We start from the raw sequence: 24,818 nt of genomic DNA on the forward strand, positions 1-24,818 counted from the left end.
TTACTCCCTCTCCCTTAATCGCCGCTACAGCCCGCAACGCCGCCTCCGTCACAGTTGCGTGGCATGGGACTACAATTCCTATAAGCCCCCGCGGAGCTGCAATTCCCACCGTCCCCTCCCCCAAGTCTGAGTCCTGCGCCTGCGCAGAAGGGTTTGCGTGACGAGGAATGGGCGGAGACAGGACAACGCGGCTGGAGGGGGAGGAGGCCAAGGGGAAAAAGGAGAAGGAGGAGGGGGGTGGAAAAACGAAACCATAGACGTCTACCTTGGCCTAGAGCGGCCCTTAAAGTGCCAGGGAGAGGAGGGCGGGCGGGGACCACCCCAGAACAGGCCGCCGGCGGTATCATGGCGACCCGGAACCCCCCTCCCCAAGGTGAGCAGGCAGGGCCCGAAGTAATATCTGGGACGCGGCTCACAGCTCTCGACCTTGCTCTCGGGTCGCCTTTTTCTTCCTCGACTTAAGGGTTCCCAGGGTCTTTTTTTTTTTTTTTTTTTTTTTGGTAGAAGCAGCGCTGTTTGAACCCCTTCTCCCTCCCCTGCCTGCGGGACTCGGGCGGAGAGCGACCCTCACTCAGCACCCTCCTCCGCCCTCCCAAACACACACACAGTCCACCTTCTGCCCTACCCGCCTGCCTACCTTTATTCCTAGCCCTTCATCTCCCATCTTCAGACGCTTTTTTATTTTTCTTTTAATGAGTATTGATTCGAAAGTGGTTCTCCTCATTTGCTGCTGCCTGGTTTTCTGCGAGTGGAGATCCCGCTCTCCAAATGGTCAAAACAGACCCTGCTCTGACCCTGACCCTGCTGCGACTCGGGGTTGATCCCTCATTGCTGTGTAACTTTGAACTAGCCCCGGGACTTTGCAAAGGAGACTGGATTGGTATTGCCAGCTCCTTTATTCTCGAGGCCCTAGATGCCAGGAGCCGAGTTAAACTCCTTTCCATATGGGCTTGTTTGTTTTTTTTTTTTTCTCCTTAAGCTATAGGCCAAAAGTAGCAGTTACTTGTCACCGACCCAAAGGGCTGGGCCATTTGTGCCTTTGGATTGACTGTAAATCTGTGTTTTCCATTTTGTCTTTTGAAGACTATGAAAGCGACGACGACTCTTACGAAGTGTTGGATTTGACTGAGTATGCGAGAAGACACCATTGGTGGACTCGAGTGTTTGGCCACAGCTCGGGACCTATGGTAGAAAAATACTCAGTAGCCACCCAGATTGTCATGGGTGGCGTGACTGGCTGGTGAGAACATCTTTTTCGTTACATTGCGTTGGTGGCGTCGCTGCTGTCCTGTTCTTCCTGGGCCGGAGTCCCCATGCGCATTCAGTGGGTGCGCACTGTTCATTCCAGCACAGCCCTCTCTTCAGGCTTTTGTCTGTACCTTTTCTCCTTGTATTCTCTTCAGAGGCTCCCTGTGGGGCTTGGGTGGGTCCCCCCCCCCCCCCCCCCCCCGTCTTCCCTCAGGATGGCCGGCTTTCTCCCTTTGAACCCCTGCGGTGGGTCTGAGGTCAGGGACAGTTCACTATGTGCAGCTTTGTGCTTGTCGGTGTTCCTTGTCGGAGCTCCTTCCGCGGGACCGGCCTCGAGGACGCTGAGCTGCTGTAGAGAACAGCAGAAAACGCTCGAACCTGATTGCCGCTGGTGCGGCTGATGCTGGGGCCCGTGCAGGTGACGGTTGTTAGAGCCTTGCTTCTGTGCGGAAATGAAAGGGACTCATTGCTTACTCCAGTGATACTGTGGGGTGCACGAAGGAGGAGTGCTTTTTAGTAAGCACTTAGCCTAAGCTTTAGCCTAAGTTGCTAGCATTTCAGATGACATGATGACACGCTAGCTGCTCCATTGACCTTGAAATAGAAGTGTAGCCAGGCAAAAAGGGGCAAAGCCAACTTGGTGTTTGTTTTGAATTCTTTTCCGTTAGTTTTATTGAAAAAGCAGCAGAAAGAAAGAGCCGGAGACCTTCCATCCCTTGGCTTTGTCCTTACATACAGCAGCCTAGGCCTGGCCAGGCTGAAATCGGGAGCCTAAAACGTAGTCGGCGTCTCTCACGTGGGTGGCGGGCCCGAGCACTTTAGCCATCATCACCTGCTCCCTCTCTCGCAGGCTTCACATTAGTAGGAAGCTGGATCAGCAGCAGAGCAGCCTGCACTTGAATCAGGTACTCTTCACGTGGGATGTTGGTAGCCCACACAGAAACGGAACTGCCACACCGAACACCCCACCCCAATTTGCACGCCTCTTCCTTCCCTTTTATTTTAAATGTTCATGAGTGGGCAGAATTTTTATGAAGTTAACTAAGTAAGGGTGCTTAACTTGTGAGTGGTCATTTTTTTCTCCTTAGGTATTAAGTTAAATTCATCTTCCATTGAGTTAATGTTTATACATTGCGTTATCTCTGCTCAGTAAGTATAGGCTAATTTGTGTTGTACATGCCTCTTGGGACAGTGTCACATTCAGTGCCTTTTGGTAAATTGCATTTGATGATGGAAACTCATTGTGTGGATCTGTGACACAGAGGTCTCGCAGTGACTCATGCTACGTACTTCTTAATAGGACTTCATAAGGAAAGACTGCTGTTGGAAGAGACAGGTGTGGTTTGGGCCCTGGTTCTTCAGATAATTCTGCATAGGCTGCTTGTACCTCCATCCCCATAATTCAATGGATGGCCCTTTGCTTAAATAATAAGCTCACAAAATTTGGTGTTATCTAATCTGTGAGTGGTTAATGTGAATCCAAGCTGAAAGTCCCCCCCCCTCTCTTTTTTGTAGATAGAATTGAAAAATGGCATTATCAAGTCATTATCTGCTTTCTTGTGATAGACTGAAGTTGGTGAGAAGTGTGGCAGAAGTGTGCTTGAAGAGCCTATGAGACAGAGCAGTGGGCATAAGGAGGTTTGCATTCGAGCCTGGTGCCCGTAAGGCAGTGGTCACACGGGCTCGTGCGGCTCTTTGCCTGCAGGGTTGCGCACTCCTGATGGTTGCTTGTCTCTCTCACTGCCTTTGTTGCGCCTTTGTTGCTGACTGCTATACCTAGGGACAGGTTTTTTATGGGAAACGCATGCATTTGCATTCTAGCCGGGTGTCAGCCCAGAGCTGTGTGTTAGGACTCGAATCATTGCACGAATGATGTGCCGCAGTGAGTTTAGATTCACTGCAGTCAATTTCTTGCAGTTTTCTTAGGGTGTAAAACTGCTACCATATTGTGCTGGGTGTTGAGGAGAGAGCTGTTAGTAGGTGTTAGCCTAACTGGTTAACAATTCAGGACACGAATGGGAGGCTGAAGGGATTATATTTAGCTATAGGTAGCTATAGATTTTTGATGATGATAAGTTAAAACTGCTAATCAGGGTGGGTGGTTGCTAGGAGACACGAGGGCTGAAGACCAGTTAAGAGGGCCCTTAGAGTAGTCTGGAAGCAAGGTAATGATGCCCTTGAGAATAGAAAGGAGAAGACAGAGTCAATGAATGTTTTGGAGATAGTGTGCTAGGGAACTTCAGAACGTGTGTGGGAAAATGGAATTATAAGTTTTATTTTGGTGCTAAAGATTTTGAAATCCACTACTAACGTGTGCTTTCCATGAGCTTTTGGGAGACTCCTGGTATAGAGAACTTTGCAGTCAGTTGTACCAAGGATGAACGAGATGAGTATCAGGTGGCAAACTTGGAGAATGGAGTTCTCACACATTGGGACCATAGCAACATTCAGTTTGGCTAGGAAGATGCTCTGTGCTCTGGGACGTTTTGAAGATGTGTTTGAGAAGTCTGTTGTGTGGTTGAAAATGTGGAGTTTCCGCTGAGGAAGATGTCTTAGTTTCTAGGGCTGTGTAATAAAGTACCATAAATGCGGCAGGTTGAGACAACCATATTTGTCTCCGAGATCCTGGAGGTTGCCAGCAGCGTTTGTCGTCCCTTGGCTTGTGGACAATATATTACTCCAATTTCTGTTGTCGCTGGGTCGTCTTGACTCTTTGTGTCTGTGTTCATATGGTATGACTCAGATTAAGGGCTCACCCTGCCCCAGTGTGACCCCATCTTAACTAATTATATCTGCAGTTTGACCCTAATTTCAAATAAGATCATGTGGTAAGGTTTAAGAAAGGACATGAATTTTGGAGAGACACCATTCAGTTCAGTGCTAAAGGGTAGAGTTAGAAATTCATGATTCTTTTGCACAGTATGAATCTCACTGGAGGGGGTGTGAGTTCACTGATGGAGAGAATTAATCACAACAGAAGTATGGCTGAGACTTTTTGATAGGATAGATGAGCCATGAGAAATGTGGACTGAAGTGTTACCAAGGTGGAACTGTAGCTGGACCCTCAAGGATTGGAATGCTTTGGCAGAGCTGGGTAGAAAGCAGGGATATGAATTGTTGGAAAAAAGGTGATGGCCGGTTTGGGAGCTACTAGCGCTGGAGCAGAAGGTTCGGGTAGGGGGGAGATGAGTCAGGCTTTCAGACCATCTTGATTCTATTAGGCAAAACTAAACAGATGTTTTTATCATGGAAAATTTCATTTTACGCAAATACAGAAGGAGTATACTGAAACCCTGAGTTTCAGTAGCTGCTTTTCCCCTCCATACGGTCCCTCTCTCCATCCTTGATTTTGAAGCACATCTCAGATATTTTAGGTAGCCTATAGAGCCAAGGGAAAACATTGACGGTTTCTGAGCAGGTAAGGGACATGATGAAAAGAAATGGGAAGGCTCTCAAGTTTTATTAGGGAAGGAATGAAAAGTAGGGAAGGTGGAGTCGTCATTGATTGTTGTCATCTTTTGTTATCTTTCACTAAAGGTGTGCAGGATTTTTGTTCCAGAAGGTTGGAAAACTTGCAGCAACTGCAGTAGGCGGTGGTTTTCTTCTCCTTCAGGTATGTGTGATTTGCCTTGGTTTACATGGGTAGCGCTTGGGAACTGAGAAAGTCAAGGTTAGCCATTTCACTCCTAATTTTTTTTTTCCTGTCCATTTTAATGGAAGGAGTAACTCTTAAAAGCATGTTTATGAAAGAATATGAGTTTTGACAACTGACAGTTGCCATGAAAAACAACTTAAATACTTCTAAGCTCTCTAATAAGCATAGTTGGAGCCCAGCTATTTAAGAAGACAGACATTAAAGTCAAAAGATTGAGTTTTAAAAATCCATTTTTATTGTCCAAATTTCCATTGAAGCCTCTCTCTAACGAATCAAATATTTCAATAGTATGATTTACTCATACTGACCATTTTAAACATAGCCTGGAAAAATTCAAATGCTTTCTTCCCTGTTTCTTAGACATACAGTTTTTTTCTCCAGATAAAACTACTATCAGCAATTTGTAACTTAAAAAAAGAGAGCCGTAATAATATATAAAATGGAAAAATGGGTCTAAAAAATCATATGTAATTCTATTTTTGAGGCACGTGGGTTTGAAATTTAAAATGCTTTGCCACCAGATGATGTTTATCAGGATATTATCTAGCATTTGTGTCTGTTTGTTGTGTATTTTCTCAAAAATATTCTCTGAGGATCAAATCTAGCAAATGTTAAAATTGAAAAATCTCTGGGAATAAATGTTAGCAATAATTTTAAAGACATAGGGAAGTGTCAGTTGTACCCGCTTTAGAAAGTGGTTGATGATAAGTAGTTGGACTTGACTGGACTATAGGGTGCTGGACTCTATGCTTGGCGTGTGCTTGCTAAGAGGGAATCTCAACTAAACTTGAACTATGGTTACACAACAGGGTGGAGGAATCCACCATGGGGGGAGGGTGTGGGGAAGTGGGGGGAGAATCCCAGTTCCTATGAAATTACAACACAATGTAATTAATGAATAAATTTAATAAAAAAAATAAAAATAAAAAAGAAAGTGGTTGTTCACAGCAATTAGAATCTGCCATCAGCACCTGAGCTCCTGACGAGCCATGATCAGTGTCCTACCTGGAGGACAGAGGGGCTGCAGGCCTCCGTGCCAAGTGTCGACTTGATTTGCTAGAAATCCAGGTCAGAATCAGGTTAAGTAAAATTCACTTCGGTACAAATGCTGGCATATTTATGTAAAGGACTAAAATTAGACGTTAGCACAAGGAATAACTTGATTACTCCCAATAAAGGCACCAACAGAAGGAATGTGTCTTTAAAAAAGCCCTTTAGTAAGCAGCTCATCATCTGTACTTAATTTTATAGGCATTTTGAAAATTGAGTTGTCACTTTTGTTACTGTAGAAGGGTAAACTAAGGCAGATTTTCCAGAAATGTTTAGAATAGAGAGCATTGTGTATACACACACACACATACACACACACACACACATATTTATGTGTTTGAAAGGCAGAATAACACAGAGATTTTGCATTTGTTGATTCACTCTGATGACTAGGGCAGGGCCAGGCCAAAGCTGGGAGCCCAGAGCTCCATCTTCATCTGCCACGTGGGTGGCAGGGGTTCAAGTGCTGGTGTCACTGTCCATTGCTTCTCCAGGTGCATTAGCAGGGAGCTGGAAGGGATATCAGCTAGCACTCTGATACAGAGCACTGTGGTTTAGCCTGCTGTGCCACAGCACTAGCCTCAGCATTGTGTATTTTATTCCACTCTGCATGTCAGTGTAGTCCATTTCAGTGGCCCTCCGTGTGCATCATGGGAAGCCGGCTTACCGTTGCCACCTGCTGTTTTTTACCTGGTCCATGTGTTCCTTGAAGCCTTTAATGTAGAAGAACCTGTCCACCTCAAAGCAGTTTTGCCCACAAAGGTAACCAGTCTTGGAAAGTTAGTGGGAGGAAACTCAAAGACGAAATAGAGTAATAAGTGGCCTTTAGACTAATTACCTAGTATTTCGTCAGCCCATTTTCATATTTTTTTAAAGATTTATTTATTTTTATTACAAAGTCAGATATACAGAGAGGAGGAGAGACAGAGAGGAAGATCTTCCGTCCGATGATTCACTCCCCAAGTGAGCCGCAACGGGCTGGTGCTGCGCCGATCCGAAGCTGGGAACCAGGAACTTCTTTCCAGGTCTCCCACTCTGGTGCAGGGTCCCAAGACTTTGGGCTGTCCTCGACTGCTTTCCCAGGCCACAAGCAGGGAGCTGGATGGGAAGTGGAGCTGCCGGGATTAGAACCGGCGCCCATATGGGATCCCGGCGCGTTCAAGGCGAGGACTTTAGCTGCTAGGCCACGCCGCCGGGCCCTCATTTTCATATTTTTATAATCTTACACTAAATTATAAAGGTTTGCTTATTTAGAACTTAAAAACTTACAGTAGCAGTATTAAGTGTTTTCCAGTAGTGGTTTACCACAATTCCATCTTAAAGTAGACAATGATAGGGGCCAGCATTGTGGCGCACACAGCAGGGTAAGCCATTACTTTGATGCCAGCATCCCATATGAGTACTGTTTCAAGTCGAGGGCTCCACTTCTGATTCAGCTCCCTACCATTGCACCTGAAGAAACAATGGAAGATGGGCCAAGTCCTTGGGCCTCTGCACCCACGTGGAAGACCCAGAGCAAGTTCCTGGCTCCTCCTGGCTTTGGCCTGTCATGGCCCTGGCCATTGTGGCCATTTGAAGAGTGAACCAGCAGGTGGAATATCTGTAAATCTTCCTTTCAAGTAAATTAATAAATCTTTTTTAAAAAAGGCAATGATATAAGTCTTTTGCTTTGGTTGGTTTTATTTTTGGGGGAAGGGATGGATTATAAACACAATAGATAGGGTCAACATACAAGGCTTGTTACAGGTTAGAGTCACCCTCTGCTTTTCTTTACTCTCTCCAGCCACCTTGAACTCAGCTGAATCTCCTTTTCCTTAAACAAGTCAGTTGGGCATTTCTTAGTCCTTGAATTTTAGGTGTTAACTGTTGGAGTGTGGAACAGTTCCCATTATAGAAGATGAAAAGCAGGCTATTTATAGCACTTCCCTCTTTGCCACCTGCCCCTGCCCCATGCCACACAACTGAGTGCTTTCTGCCTCTACCCCATCATCCATGTATTATTCCACCATTGTGTCGGATCACTGTTCACAGAGTAACTATTAGTTGTCTAAATCTCCACTCGTGGTTGCATGCATTAACTAGGCTGTCAGTTTAACCTTGGGGACAAGCTTCATTCCAGAGTTCTACTGTACGTTATCCTGGGATCTCCCCACAGTGCCATTCTGGGATATTTCTTTTGCTGTTGTCATGGATCGTTTGCTTTACTGTTAGTTCTGTTGGATCTATTTGAGAGGAATACATCTTCCAGTATCTTCTGGACAAATTGTGCACGAGGGGTATAGCTTTTTTTTCTTTAAGATTTTATTTATTTCTATTGGGAAGACAGATATACAGAGGAGATACAGTTCACTCCCCAAGTGGCCACGATGCCTGGAGATGAGCATATCCAAACCCAGGAGCCAGGAGCTTCTTCTGTGTCTCCCACACGGGTGCAGGGTCCCAAGGCTTTGGGCCATCCTTGACTGCTTTCCCAGGCCACAAGCAGGGAGCTGGATGGGAAGTGGAGCAGCCTGAACATGAGCCAGCACCCACATGGGATCCTGGCATGTGCAAGGTGAGGATTTAGCCACAGAGCTATCACTCCGGGCCCAAGGGATATAGCTTTTAAGACTTTACATATTTGAATATTTCTTTCTTTGAAAGACACAATTACAGAGAGGGAGGGAGACGGAGAGCTTCCATCTGCGGGTTCACTCCCCAGATGGGTGCAGTGGCCGAAGCTCAGCCTTTCGCTGCCTATTTGTAATTCTCACGTTGATGTACTTTTCTGTGGCCCTATCATGCATTAAGCTGGGCTCTTTCAGTCTGGGAGACTTTTCATGAGATTGATTCAGCTAATTTCCTGCCCCGTAAAACATTTCCTTCACCCGTAGTTCCTGTTACATTGGTCCCCTGAACCAGTTGTTGAATATAAATAGTTTTATACTGTGATCTATCCAATTCACTTACAGTGTGGACTCATGGACATTTGTTTCATACAGTGCTTTATATCTAGTAATGTTTGGTTGCTCAGGTTGTTCCCGCTGTGGCCATTGAGAGCTCTTTGAATTACACATAATGTTTTTAATCTATGTGAGGACATAAATGATTGATTGTTTTCAAGCTGATTTCTATATACTGTCTGTTCTAAGTCTGCCCCTTCCCTGCCCCCCTGCTTGTTTACTGATTTACAAAGGGTTAGGTGTTTGGCTTAGTAAGTAAGCCTCTGTTTATGATGCCTGCGTCCCTTGTTGGAGTAGCTGGCTTTGATTTCTAGCTCCAGCTCCCAACTTCAGCTTCCTGCTAATGAGGACATTGAGAAGCAACTGTGATGGCTCAAGTAATTATTTGGGTTCCTGGCACCCATGCAGGAGGCCTGGATTGAATTCTGGCTTGCAGCTTCAGCCTGCCTGCCCTTGTGTATATTTGCAGAGTGACTCATTGTATGGGAATTGTCACCATCTATCTGCCTTTCTCAAATAAGTAAATCAAACATGTTTTAAAGGATGCATTTATTTTTATTTGAAAGGCAGAATTATAGAGAGACAGGGATCTTCTATCCACTGGTCTACTTCCCAGGTCACAGTGGCCTGAGCTGGGCTGTTCTGAAGTCAGGAGCCAGGAACTTCTTCCAGGTCTCCCACGTGGGTGCAGGGGCCCTAGGACATAAACCATTCTCTGCTGTTTTCCCAGGCCATAGGCAGGAAGGTGGATTGAAAGTGGAGCAGCCAGGACTCACCTGGTGCCCATATGGGATACAGATGTTGCAGACAGAGGATTAACTTGCTATGCCATGTCATCAGCCGCTCAAATGATCTTTCAGCCCATGGAACATTAAGAGACAGTTGGGTCTGGTGCTGTGGCTAAGCAGACTATTGCTCTGACTGCAGTGATGACATCCCATGGGGGCGTCGGTTTGAACCCTGGCTGCTCCACTTCACCATCCAGCTCTGCTTAGGACCTGGCAAAGCAGCAGAGGATGGCCCATGTCCTTGGACCCATGCAGCCACGTAGGAGTTATGGAAGAAGCTCCTGGCTTTGGCTGAGCTCAGCTCTCACTACTGGGGCCATTTGGGGAATGAATCAGTGTAGAGAAGATCCCTCTGTAGACCTGCCCTTCAAATTTCAATAAATGAATAAATAGATAGATAAATAAATAAGCAAACAGATAAATAAATAAATAAATCTCTTTAAAAAACTATTTTGGTGCAAAGAGATTTTTCTTTTTTAATCTATACATAGTTGTTGGTTTTTAGATTTTTTTTTTAGAACTTGTGACAGACACGCAGATCTTCCGTGTGCTGATTCACTCTCCAGATGACCACCACAGCCAAGATTGGGCCAGGCAGAGACTCGGAGTCCAAAACTGTCTTGGGTCTCCTCTGTAGATTACAGGAGCTCAGGTTCAGGTACCTGAATCCCCCTGAGGATAGGTTGCTTGTGCTGGCCTATCTCTGCATGCTGCCCCGTTTAGACTTGTGTCCTGCAATTTGGCCAGATTTGCCTTCAAGGGAACACAGCCATGAACTTCCCCAGCAAAACTGCAGTGGCAGCAGTTCCCTTGAGTGTCCGAGAGACCACTCACTAGCAGCCAAGATAGGGCCCTTTAGAATAGTCTAGCTTGTCCGCTTTGGTGCCAAGAGTTAATATTTGAGTCAGATCAGATAATACAGCTTTGGGGATTTTGATTTTCATTGATTATCTTTGTACCATCCATTCAACATGCCCCGTCCATTTGCCTGGCATTATTTCAATGGGACTGTAGGGGCAACGTTCTCAGCCTGCCGAGAGAGATGGGTACTTGGTGGGATGACATTGAGGGTGCATGTGGAGCTAAGAGAGACTCTTGCTGCTGTTAGGAGAAGCCAGGAGACCCTAGAGGGCTTTCATGGTGTGTGCTCGTTGTTTTTGCTTTTGTTTTGTTTTGACTTTTCTTGCAGCTGTGTGACATTTTATCCCAAAACATGGGGGAGTCTGTCTGTCTCAGATAACCTCGGATTTATTAGTTTTTCAGTGACCAGTGGCTGTGTTAAAAATACTTTTGAATATTGTGTGGAATACTACTTGTGAGAATTAGCTTACAATGTCTTAGCTTCCTTTACTCATTAGCTGAGGGTGGGAGTTAGGTAAGGGGTTACCCAGAAAATATAGCTAAGTTATTTTGGTTATTTTATCACCAGGATAACTCAGTATGAGGACACATTTTTTTAAAAAAGCTTTGTAACTTAAAATGTTAGGTCTTGAAAATGACAAATTGGGGATTGCCATATACCTACATAAAATCTTGGTATTCTCACAAGCTTTGCAGTAAGAAGATATGTTAAGATTTGGCAAAATTAAATTCTGCAAAAGCTTCAGAGTAATCAGCCAGTTTGCTTAATGTAAGTAAGGGAGGAGTCTTCAATCTATATGTAAAAAAGGCTTCTTTTCCAAAGATTTCGCTCCCTTGATCCAAAATGCTGGGTCAGGTTCTATCCCAAGGGGCTTGCATTTGCCGTTTGATGTGTTTACCACTCTATCCTGCTGAGTCTGGAGTTTGAAGTGATAGCAGGTGACTAAATACAGGAGGAAATGTAGGTAAATGAATAAATTCTGTTCGTTTATGCACAAAGTAGAATCTAAGATTCTAGAAAATCTGATTTTTTTTATAGAAAATCTGATGTTTTTTTATAGAAAATCTGATGTTTTTAATTATTTGAGATATTTTGTGGGTGATAAAAAGTCAAAGTGATACAATACAAGAGAATGAAGCATATGATTGATAGGACTGGTTTGCAATGGTATATGTGCTTAATTGTGTACTTCTCATGTGTTTATATTTTGATGCCATTTGGAGGTGCTAACTTCCTGAACTAGCCTACACAGACAGATACACACACAGAATTGTTTCTGTGTGGACTTGGTAGCATCTCAGTAGCACCATGGGGGGCTTTTCTTATGATTCATATGCATTTAGCTATAGTTTTATTAAGAGCATTTATGTTTGGAACTTGGGCAGAGCATATTTCTTTTGTAGGTATACTTTCAAATGCAATTATGAGAAAATATTTTTGATTATTAAGTACCAGGTCAGAATTAGTGAAGGGCCTTTATCAGATTACTTTGGACTTCTTTTAGGGAACTAATGAGCTTCTGATCCCTAGTAATTAAGCATCTTGTTACTTCAAAGATATTTTTATCTGCTAAATAGCTTGCATAGTCTGTCTTTTTAGCCAGCTCTCTATTCCAAAGGGTGTGATAGATTTATAGCACAGTTATACTACAATTTTTGGAATCTTTTCCCATCCTACTCTATACTTTTCTTAACACTGTATTCATTACCTCTAACTAGGAACTCTAAATCATTTAGGGAAAACAGACACGAAGCATAAATCACTAGTTAGTGCTTTGCACAGAATAGACAATGCCTGCTGAATGAATACATTAATGAATAAGTAGTAATGTCTTACCTTTATATTTTGTAGAGCTCTTGAACTCTAAATGTTCAGATGTTCCTGAGTAATAGATTAGTTAAAATAACCGAACTGGTTTTGAATTCACCATTTTTATTATGGTTTTCAGATTGCCAGTCACAGTGGCTATGTGCAGATTGACTGGAAGAGGGTTGAAAAAGATGTAAACAAAGCAAAAAGACAGATTAAGAAACGAGCAAATAAAGCAGCACCTGAAATCAACAATATAATCGAAGAAGTAAGATGATAAGTAATTTTGACTTTTGTTACTATGGTGGTCTCAGCCAAAAATGTGGGGATTATCTTGTTTTTTTAAAATGTGTTCTTAATGATATCTGGAGTATTAAGTCAAATTTGAGATGAGCCACTTGGTGGCTTATGGTTATGGTAATTATCATAGATTGGGTTCCTGCCACCCAAATGGGGAGACCAGATGCAAGTTTGGGCTTTTGACTTTAGCCTGGCTCAGCCTAGCTAGCCCTGGCTGCTGGGCATTTGGGAAGTAAACCAGCAGATGGAAGAATTCTATGCTGCCCAAATCCACTCCCCATCCCTCTTTCTTCTCAAATAAGTAGATTGCTGGTTAGAGTCCTTGCTCTTCCGCTTCCAATCCAGCTTCCTGCCACACGTGTGGGAGACCCAGATGAAGGCCCAGGCTCCTGGTTTCAGCCTAACCAAGCCATGACTGTTGCAGGCACTTAGGGAGTGAACCAGCGGCTAAAAGATATTCTCTGCGTTTCAAGTAGAAGAAGAAACATTAAAAAAAACAAAAAAAATTTTTTTCCTCTTTTTTAAAATATGTATGTATATACAAAACACAGTAAAACTTATAATAGATATTTTCCTTGAGGTAGAATAGTTTGAAAATATATGCCTTCTATTTATCAATATAATTAAATGTATCAGTGTCAACATTTACATCTTGGTGCATTTCTTTTCTTATTTCCTGTTTTGGATTGAATTAAGTTGAATTGAATATTCCCGTGCCTTTGTTTTTATTTCATTCTTTGACTTCCCCCAACGTTTTAATTTCAAAAATTGAAACCAAATTGAAAAACAGAACGACAAATGCTCTGAATGCCCAGATCACCAACTTGTGATTTAGTGCATGTGTTTCTCTGGGTGAGATTTATGCTTTTTTATTTTGCCAAACTATTTAAGGCAACATGGCTGTTCTTTGTTAATATCTCAGCATGTATCGCCTAAGAATACAGATGTTCTCTTGCATAACTCCAAATACCATTATTATTAAAAAGTGTAACAGGATACTGTAAGACTGCCTAACAAATAGTTCACATTGAAATGGTTCTATACGGTACCTTTTATGACCTTTTTGCCCTATGAAGAATTCTTTGTTACTTTTGCTTGTCATGTCTCTGAAGTCTCCTTTAGTCTCAGATTAAACTGTTCCTCTCATCTGCTTTTTTTTCCCCTTCCCTTCCTGGCTTCCAGGCAAACTTTCTCGTACTCTGGCCTTGTCTAATGGCTTCCTCAGGATCTTAATTAGGTCAAATATTTTACCAAGGTGGTGTTTCTTTTGATCCTGCACATTTTTTCTAGCTGGCTAAATGGGCTATTAGCAAATGTGTCTGTGCCTGCTGTGGCGATTTATTCAATTCTTTGTGTTAGCATTCAGATGAATAGACCGTTTGCATCTTCTCTACAGGTGTCCAAGAGACTATTGCTGCCCATAGACTTATTATGTTGACAGCTAAGGAGCTTCCTGGGCCTGGCCATGAGTTCTAGGCTCCTGCAGCTTGTATTGGGCAGCTCTGGAATTTTTATTGTTATTAAGATTGATTTTATTTAACCCAAGTACCTATGTAACTGTGTCACATAATACAATGTAATTAATGAATTACAAATTAAAAAAAAAAGATCGATTTTATTTATTTGAAAGGTCAAGTTACAGAGAGAGGGACAGAGGAAGAGACAGAGAATTCTACCTTTGGTTCACTCTCCAAATGGCTGCAGTGGCCAGAGCTGGGCTGGTCGGAAGGCCAGGTGTTTTTTCCAGGACTTCCACTTGGGTGCAGGCGCTGCTTTCCCAGGTGCGTTAGCAGAGAGCTGAATCAGAAGTGGAGCAACCTGGACTTGAACCAGTGAATGTATAGGATGCTGATGCAGCAGCTTTACCCACTATACACCTGTCCCAGCTCTGGGATCTTGTGTGGTCATTGACACCTGCAATAGTAGATGCGTAGCAGTTCTTGCTGAATATTGAATTAAAGAACATAGTTGAGAATGTTAGTTACCTCCACATTCAATGTATTTTTAAAATTCAAATTATTTTTATTATTTTTATTATTTCAAATTATTTTTAAAATTTGCATTTTTATTGTGAAATATATGTAATAATAAAGTTTACCATTCAGTGGCATCCAGTACATTCACACTTCTCCAGTCTTTACCACTGTCCATTTCTAGAACTTTTACCATTCCAAACAAACTCTATACCCATTAAATATCAATTCCCACAATTTCCTCTTCCCCCAGCCTTTTATAGTGTCTATTTTTTGTTATTACATTTGTTAAAAATTATTCCTTTTGCTTAATTTCAAAAGACAGATTTTGCATCTACTCTTTCACTTCCTCAATGTCCACAGTAGTCAGGGCTGAGCCAGGCTGACACCAGGAACCATCTGGGTGACAGGGACCCAAGTAGTTGAGCTGTCATCTGTCTACTACCCCCAGGTCAGCAGGAAGCAGAATGGGAAAGTAGAGTAGCCATGACTTGAGTTAGATACTCCGATACAGGATGCAGGCATTCCAAGGGTTTCTTAAGCACTGTACCCAATGCCTGCCTCATTAAAAATTTCTTTTCGGGCCCGGTGCCGTGGCCTAGTGGCTAAAGTCCTCACCTTGAACGCCCCGGGATCCCATATGGGCGCCGGTTCTAATCCCGGCAGCTCTACTTCCCATCCAACTCCCTGCTTGTGGCCTGGGAAAGCAGTTGAGGACGGCCCAATGCATTGGGACCCTGCACCCGCGTGGGAGACCTGGAAGAGGTTCTAGGTTCCCGGCTTCAGATTGGCGCGCACCAGCCCATTGCGGCTCACTTGGGGAGTGAATCATCGGACGGAAGATCTTCCTCTCTGTCTCTCCTCCTCTCTGTATATCTGACTTTGTAATAAAATAAATAAATCTTTAAACAAAAAAAAAATTTCTTTTCTTTTCTTTTCTTTTTCTAACTTATTCATTTGAGACACAGAGACAGCTGGCTTACTGTTCAAATGCATAAGCCAGCTGGGATTGGGCCGGGGTGAATCTGAACATTGGGAACTCAATCAAGGATTCCCACATGGGTGGCAGGAACACAGTTGCTTGAGCCATCCCCACTGCCTCCCAGGGTCTGCAGCAACAGGAAGCTCAAGTCAGGAGCCAGAGCCCATATTCACACCCAAGCTCTCCAGTGTGGGAGGCAGGCATTCTAACTGCTGGGCCAAATGCATGTCCCTGGTGTATTTCCTGGCTCCATGAATTTGACTATTCATGTTACTGGAATAATGGTAGTGTTTGTCCTTGTTTCTGGTCTCTTATTTCACTTAGTATGTTTTCAAGTTGCATCCATAATTAAAAGTACTTTTGTTTAAGTGGACTTTCTGTTTCAGGCAACAGAATTTATCAAACAGAACATTGTGATATCCAGTGGATTTGTGGGAGGCTTTTTGCTGGGCCTTGCATCTTAAGACCACGAAGGTTCCACCTTAGTGGATTTCCAAGTGAGAAGAGAAGTGGAGCCAACGGGGTGCTCTCTCAATAGTACTTGCCGACAGAATCTCCAGGGCAAAGAAAAACAACTTGTTGGAAAAAACTGAACTCTCAACTTAGCATTTTGCCATCTGAAGCTTGGCAAACGAGTATCTGCTGTAAAACAACCCATTTAGTATGTGAATAATAGTATTCCTGAGCAAAACGTGGCTTCCATCATTTTTTTAATTGTAACTGTGTAGAAACTAGCCTGTGAAATATCACTATTAGATGAACATTTGGAGAGAAAAAGAGCAGTTGGACTTCTTGCCCAGGGACATGTTAAAATCTGTTTAAATGTGGTGTTACTCATTGTGCTTTAGAGTAGTAGAGTACTGATAATTGCAAATTTGTGTTACTGCTTCAATATTAGAGCTGAATTTTTGTTCTTTTAAGATAAATTTTTTTTTGTAATAAGCTGGAGAACCACAATGCCCTTGTGTGGAAGACTTTAGAAATAATAGAATTATTAATGATATTTAATAGATTCTGCTGATGGAATTGAAAAACAATTTTTAGGTTGTTTTTCCTGCAATTTTTATTTTGCTTGTGTAACAGCTGCACATTTCAAAGAAGGCTCTTCTAAGGAAAGACAAAATCATGGTCTGAAGCTCTTTTTCCTTTTATTGATGTCTGTAGTTTTGAAAGTGTCTTCTTGTATGTAAGCTTTTATTTTGTGTATTTGTTTTATGTGTCTGCAGCCCGAGAAAAGCTCGTAATTTTGAGGGTACATATAATTGGATCATCATACTATTAACTTTGTATGTGCCTCCATTTTAATTCTAAAAACCTCAATTTGGCCCTGTCTTCTCTACCAAAAGGTTTAAAAAATAATTTAAAACTATTTGGTAGTATAGTGTGAATTTCCTTTCTGGAGCATTTCAGTTTTCTTTGTAATCAAAAGATTGTCACTTAAAGAGAATTGTCTTCCTCATCTAGTCCGCGATGTAACTACCAAGACTTCAGGCTTTTTTTGGTCTCATTATGTTGCTTGAACACCAGAACAGTTTACTTATTTCTCAGGGCCGGTGTCACACTCCCTCAGAGGCTGCTTGACCCATAGAAGCTTTTTGAATTTTAGTTTTGTCCACAGAATTCTAGGCTGGAGTTGGGCAAAAAGGTAGGGCAATGTAAATTGGAGTCTTTAGGTTGAAAGGCTTGACCATGTATGTTTCATAGGAAGCTCCTGTAATCTGTGTGTGTATTATAAACATAGGACATATCATGCTTCCAGGACTGGTTACAGGCTGTGTGTTTGCATTATCACAAGACTCCTGACAATTAAATGTGAACTCAATCTGAATTTACTGCATTATTGTCATTAGTGCCTCAAATATAATGCTGAATAAATCTCAGACTTTCTTAATACGAAGTGCTTTTGTTTATAAATGTTTGTTATTCTCTAAGCGTCTTTTCTTTCCAGTTGGCTAAGCTTTTGCATTGAAAGGGGCAACTATGCATGAGTATGGCAGTCACCGTGGGTAGGACCTTGACCGCACTTCTTGGCACCACTTGTGTGTGAGCCCATACAAGGCAGCAGGCTGCAGTTGGGAACCCTTCTAGCTGGCTCAGTGTGTTCATTTCTGTGCATGATACACTGTACACTCAGCAAGCTGCAGGACACAAAATATTTGCCTCAATTTTTCAATTGAATAGATGCCCCAATAAACTTATGAAGAACTGTGTAATGCTTGACTAGGAGAACCTAACTTATGACTCAGCAGCAAATGAGCGCTACCTGGAAAGAGAAGTACTTTCAGAGTCCAGATACGCAAATGAAACCTGGAAAAGATAGCACTATCTATCTATCTATATTTTTTTGCCATTTCACCTTCTTATCTGAATATTTACAAGAGTAGTCATTCATTTGTTTTAGCCTTAAGTCAATAAAAAGTTGGATTTGAAAAGACTTTTCTAACCACTGTAGATGGAATTTGCTCAAATTGGGTTTTGACTGTTTTTTTTCCTTTTCACAGTTTTCTCAAGGGCTCAGTGAATAATGTGTTCATCAAACTGAAGCGAGTGCCCGAACACAGTTTCTCTCTTGCCAAGGCATACAGTTCATCAGTTCTGTAGCCAGTGGGATTAGAGCATGTCAGACCATAACAAGAAGCTTGGCTGTGTTGCACCTATCACAGGAGGTGAGCTCATCCGCAGAATCATTTGATGTAAAATAAACAAATTCATCTAGCAGGGTGGCCTCACAGCATCGGAGTGCCGTCCTTTGGCAAGGAGGATGTGAGCGCACGTGGCTTTACTGTAACAGCAGTGAACCATTATCCCCTTCGTCACAGATGCTGTTTTCTCTTAGGGTTAACTAGAGAGTCAAAATATTATCAGAACTAACCACAAATGATATCAGATGAGCTCCCTGCTTAGAGCCATTCATTGATCAGTAAATCAACTGGAAGCCCAAGAATTTGCTGCTTTTTCTTTCTTTTCTTTTTTTTTTTTTTAACAATCTGCTCGTTTCCTTTTTATTTTTAATTTTATGGTACAATTCTTTAGGCTCTGGAATTTGCCTAACCCTCTCCCCAAATTCCCTTCCCACAACTGATTTTCCCCATATTATTACAATAGTGTAGTCTTTCATAAGCAGTCAAAAGCCATCAGTCTCTTATTTGTGTCCTGACAATTTGCTACTTTTCACAAAGAATTTGTGCAATTTGTATAACAAATCTCAAATGCTTTCCTGAAGGATTTTCCATCCATATCACAAATGAAAAGGTGAGAATTGATTGTAATATAAATTTTATATGGCATGTGTGACCACTATCCTATTGGGGTCAGAGGGGAAAGAAAGCAAACTTGGAGCTATAAACAACATAGGAAGGGAGGGGCTCTTCTGTGGCTTCAAACCCCTGTTCACATGTCAGAGTGCCCGGCTTGAGTCATGGCACCTCTGCTTTGGATTCAGGTTCCTGCTAATGTACTTAGGAGGCAACAGATGCTGGCTCAAGTTTTGTCCCTGCCACACAATATGGGGCAGCTAGATGGAGTTCCAGCCATTTAGGGAATGAACCAGCAGATGGAAGATCTCCGAGTCTTAGACGCTGTCACTGCCTTTGAAACAAATGCACAACTAATCATATATATTATATATATATGAAAGGCAGAGTTACAGAGAGATCTTTCCATTCACAGGATCACTCCCCAAATGACTGCAATAGCCAGGATTGGCATCTCCAAAGCCAAGAGCCAGGTGCTCCTTCTGGGTGTCTCACACAAGTGCGGGGGCCCAAGTAGTTGGGCCATCCTCCACTGCTTTCTGAGGCTGTTAGCAGGGAGCTGGAGCAGCCAGGACACAAACCAGCACCCAATGGGATTACCTGTGCACTTTCTTTTTGTTGGAGCCCAGTGAGTCCCAGGCACCATCAGAAATGACTTTGTGAGGCTTGGTAGCAATGAAAAGTCTACATCAGCTTGCCCTTGTGTAAAATGGGGATTTTTACGTTTGAAGCCATAAAAGCTGTTCCCAAGATTTATTAAAAATTGAGTATATAGAACATAGCTCTTTTGTGGTCTAGGTTTTAAAAGATATATGGGAACATTTTGACAGATTTGTTTTATTGTTGCAGTGCTTCCCACTCTGCTTCACAAAAGATGTTTTAATGTGCTTTCGTTTTTCAAATGCAACACAAATGAAATGTGTTCATTACAGAAAAAAATGTACATCATCATGGAGGTTGTCTTTATTTAAATATTGTACTTTAGTTTTCTGTCTTAATTTACTAGCATTATATAATATCTCCTAATTCCCTCCAATGAGAGAAGAAAAGCCATAAAGTCTCTCTTGCATTCTGATTTTTGTTAAATTATTGCTAGCTTTAGTGGTATCGTCAAATGATAGAATTCTGTAGAATTATTAAGAGCAATTTAGAGCTGTATAATTGATCTGCGAGTAATCCACACACCTCATGACAAAATCAGATTGCAAACAATGTGATTGTATTGTTTTGGAAGGACATTTGGGCAAATATAACACACCAAGTGTTCATGTTGCTTTTCTCAGGTTGATACAGATTTTTACTTTCTTTTTTCAACATTTTTACTGTATTTTAAGTTTTTTTTAGTAGTTGATTTTCTCTTTAAAAAAAATTTTTTTTTATTGGAAAGTCAGGTATACGGAGAGGAGGAGAGGCAGAGAGGAAGATCTTCTGTCTGCTGATTCACTCCCCAGTGGCCACAACAGCTGGAGCTGAGCCAGCTGATCCAAAGCCAGGAGTCAGGTGGCTGCAGGGTCCCAAGGCTTTGGGCCGTCCTCGACTGCCTTCCCAGGCCACAAGTAGGGAGCTGGGTGGGAAGCAGGGTCGCTGGGATACAAACTGGTGCCCATATGGGATCCCGGCATGTGCAAGGCGAGGACTTTAGCCACTAGGCTACTGTGCTGGGCCAGGTGTTTGACATTTTTACAGTGAATGTATGTTAATATTTAGCACCCAAAACAGTAGTTTCAAATCTTTTTTATATTCTTTTATTGACTTGAGAGACTGAGAATTCCCATCTGCTGGATCACGGCCCATATGTGCACGATGTTTTCCTTTCCCCATCTACATTTGAGGTTGGAACTTAATCCGGGTCTCCCACGTGGGTGGCAGGAATCTGGTCACGTGGCCACCACTGCTGTCTCCCAGGTTGAGCTTTATCAGAAGGTACAATTAGGGGTGGAGCTGAGACTTGAATACGGGTACTCCGATAAAGGGATGCAGGCTTCCTGAGCAACATCTAAACAAAGCTGAATACCCACCCCTTCAAGTTGTTGTTCTCAATATAATATACATAGTTTAAGAAACCTGATAGTGGTGCCTGCACAGTTATGTATATACTAGGCTGATCCTCTACGTATATGGTCACTGGTTCATATCCCGACTGCTACTTCCCATTCAGCTCCCTGCTTGTGGCCTGGGAAAGCAGTTGAGGATGGGCCAAAGCCTTGGGACCCTGTACACATGTGGGAAACTTGGAAGAAGCTCCTGGCTCCTGGCTTTGGATCAGCTCAGCTCCAGCCACTCCAGTCATTGCGGCTGTTTGGGGAGTGAACCAGTGGATGGTAGTTCTTTGTCTTTCTGTAAATCTGATCTGCTTTCCAATAAAAATAAATAAATCTTTAAAGAAAAGGGAGGCAGATGACTATGGAATAAGGTATCAGACAGATGTTGGGTTACAGCCCTTGAAGATGGAGCAGGTGGGTGCGCATGCTCAAGAATGCTAGTGGCTTCTTAGTGCTGACAAGGGCAAGGAAATGTGTTCTTTCCTGTTGCCGCTGTGGACACAATTCTACTGACTTCTGCGTTTCAGCCCAGCCAGACCCAGGCCAGGCTTCTCCCCTTCCGGTTAAGATAATCTACCTGTGTTTGTTTTTTTTCATATCCAAGTTTGTAGTAATTTGTTACAGCTGCGATGGAAAACAGGTACCTGGAATGCTGTGGGGCTGCCTTTTTCTGTTTCTGAATTGGTGAGATGTTTGCATTGTGCACTCAGGGGTGGGCATAGGCACCCTCCCAGGCAGGAGGGCCATGTCCTCAGGAGGAGATGGAGCTGCTAGCAGAGTTAGCAGGGTGCACTTGAGCTGACCCATGAGCACCGTGGCCCAGTAAAAAGGGTGTGGCACCAGTACCCACTCCAGTGGGCAAATCTAAAGCAGCACCACATGTTCTTGGTTGTAGTCATAGATACAGCTACTGGGGGGCGGGTGTGGAGGACCCAAAACAAATACTAGATATTTGGAGCTGCTGTATAAAAAACATATTGTTCCATGGCATGTTGATTCACCTCACACTTTGAGGGTTATATGCATCACGAATTCTAAGGGAAATTCCTAAATGTGTTCCCTAATAATTGTGAACAAATAACGTTTCAACAAGTAGTCTAAGTGTAGACTGGAAAGGAAGAAGAAAGAAACAGAGAAATGGAGAAAACAAGATAAGCAAGAAGCATAAAATACATTTGGCAAAAAGAAATGCAAATATATCAGTAAACACAGTGCAAGAGGGAAAGTGAACAGAATTCACTATGTGATGTTTTCATAAACATGTTTCCGTGTGGAATGAAGTGGTGGGATTGGCCCCAGAGAAAAAGAAATGTGTATGAAACTTCACCATTCAAGATAGCATAAAGCCTCTTAATTTATTATTTTTTGAATCTTCCTGTCCTTTCCCCCAGTTTGGAATGACTCGGTACCTACTCTTTCCTAACTCGTCCTTCCTGGATTGCTTGTGTTTTTGTTCAATTATTTTCATGACTAATTCTTACGGAGTGTGGAAGGTAAACTTGCTGAGTTCTTGTATGTTTTTAAATACCTTGTCCCTGTGCAGTTCAAAACGAGTAGTATTTATTCCCCCTAGAATTGTGAAGATATTACCTCATTGTATTTCTTCATCTTAGTGTCATATAAATGAGGCCAGGCGGCTCTGGAACCTTTCTCAGTAACCTTTTGTTCCTTGTTTTCTCTGAAAGCTTTTTGAATTTTTCCTTTCACCTTGGACTTTTGAAACTCAAAACCTTTTTTTCTAATTCAATTTTTGAAAATGGAATTAGAGGACTTACAAAAAACACATTAGTGTCCTTTCACTGAGCGTTGTTATTGTCACAAAGAAGATACACATAGCTAACATTTAACAGCATTTAAAAATCACGGCCAGGGCCTGCGGGAGGGTCAAAATTCACTCTCTACATTATCAAAAGCCCCAAAAGAAGCATTCACTAACTCTGAGAGGGAGGGGTTCAGAATACTGGAAACGAAACATGTAACAATTTCTGAATGTTTTTCTTTCATTATACTCAACTTTCTTCGGGCGCTTTCATTCTGAAGATTCTTGTTTTTGCCTCAAGCAAATTATACTTTTTAAAAAATTAGACTTTAATTTTTAGAAACAGTCTAGAGTCACAGAAAAATTGAGCAAGAAGTAAAGGACTTCCCATAAAGAATGTCCCTACATCTGCATACTGTTGGGAGTCTACATTGTTGTAATTCTTGTTACAATTAATGGACCAATACTGACATTATTAAATAAAGTGTGCATTCATACTTAGTTTTTAAAATTAATTTACTTGTTGAACATTAGAGTGATGGGATAGAGAGAGAGAGAGAGAGAGAGAGAGAGAGAGATTGATTTATCCTAACATCCAGCTGGGTCAGCATGAGTCTTCCACATGGGGCACAGGGACCCAAGTACTTGGACCATCATCTGCTGCTGTCCTGGGCATTTACAGAGAGCTGGGTGGGAAGCAGAGGGGGAACTCATCTCAGGCACTTGGATAAGGTATGTAGGCATTCCAAATGGTGGCTTAATCCACTATAGCATAACACTTGCCCCTTAGATTTGGTTTTTACCTAATGTCCCTTTTCTGTTTCAGGATCACATCCAGGTTACCACCTTCCATTTAGTCCTCATGTCTCCTTAGGCTCCTCTTGGCCGTGACCACTGCTCGTACTTTATTTTTGATCATTGTTACAGTTTTGTAATGTGGCAGAATGCCCATCTTGCAGGATTTTTTTTTTCTTTCCAAAATTAGACTGGAGTTAAGGTGGCTTTGAAGAATAAAACCATAAAGTGTCATTATGTCACATCACATCAAAGGAACATAACGGTCACAATGACTTGTTACTATTGCGGTTGATCACCTGGCCGAGAGATTGTTTCTCAGGTTTCTTGCTGTAAAGTCACTCTTTTCCCTCCTGCTCTCCATACAATGCTCTTTGGAAGATGATCATAAGCAGTCTACATGGAAGGTGTGTGGAATGAAGTCCCCCCACTTTGGGGTGGAGTGTCTGCATAAAGTCTTTGGAATTCTGCATGAGAGTGGAATGTTTTCTCCCCCATTGGTTTATCCAGTCATTTCCATAGAGATTCATGGGCACTGGTTTTATCCTTTGAGTTGTAATCTAATACTGTATTTTGTGGCTCGAATTGTTCTCTGTCCACTGGTGGTTCTTTCCATGTACTGCTCTGTCTCTTTGATGCAACACCCTCATTAATGTGTATTTGAGTGATGCAATGTCTGTTAACCACTGATATGTTGGGCATTGGGGCATGTAGATTTTTCCTTTATAACTTCAAAACAGAGTATTCAGTTATTTGAAAGGCAGAGAGAGCGAGTGAGAGTGAGAGTGCAAGAGAGAGAGCTTCCATCCACTGAGTCACTCTCCAGATTGCCACAATGACTGGGACTGGGTTAGACCCAAAGCAGGAGGCAGGAACTCAAATCCAGATCTCCCGTCGGGTGGCCAATCAAACCCTGGAGCTCTGACATGGAGCCAGGAGTCTTAACTGGCAGGTACCTGCTGGACTACACACCTACCCTGCCTTATAACTTTTCAGTGTTTTCTTTTTCTTCTTCTTCTTTTTTATTGCATTATTTTGCATATTTGTCAGCCATCATTCATTCAAAGAAACTTCCATCACTGCAATGCTGTTTTTCTATTGCAGCCTATACTTCTTTATTCTCTGAAATCCCTGTGTCCTCTAAGAATTAGTTCTATTACTTCTTACAGAGGCTGTTATAAGTTTTTCTCAAAATCTGGTGATTTCTCACTTTCCCATTGTATTTACTAATCGAAGGATTCTCTTGGTGTTATAGATAGTCAGGGTGGATTCTTTTGGCAGCTGTGCTGGTGCGCATTCCTGACAGGTGAATCTTTTTCTTATTTTGTTTTGTTTTCAATTTATTTTAAAAGTTGACAA

The 24,818-nt window shown here is 42.4% G+C and overlaps 1 protein-coding gene across 1 annotated transcript; it reads left to right on the forward strand.

Moving 5' to 3' along the window:
• The first annotated feature begins 229 nt into the window (after positions 1–229).
• FUNDC1 (FUN14 domain containing 1) lies at positions 230–17,500 on the forward strand. The gene is made up of 5 exons (XM_004587856.3): positions 230–373; positions 1,084–1,240; positions 4,786–4,861; positions 12,494–12,622; positions 15,996–17,500. The coding sequence occupies exons 1-5, from the start codon at positions 346–348 to the stop codon at positions 16,071–16,073; spliced, it is 468 nt and encodes a 155-aa protein (XP_004587913.1). The 5' UTR covers positions 230–345; the 3' UTR covers positions 16,074–17,500.
• Positions 17,501–24,818: the final 7,318 nt, after the last annotated feature.

The sequence above is a fragment of the Ochotona princeps genome, chromosome X (genome assembly GCF_030435755.1).
Source record: "Ochotona princeps isolate mOchPri1 chromosome X, mOchPri1.hap1, whole genome shotgun sequence".
Taxonomy (NCBI): domain Eukaryota; kingdom Metazoa; phylum Chordata; class Mammalia; order Lagomorpha; family Ochotonidae; genus Ochotona; species Ochotona princeps.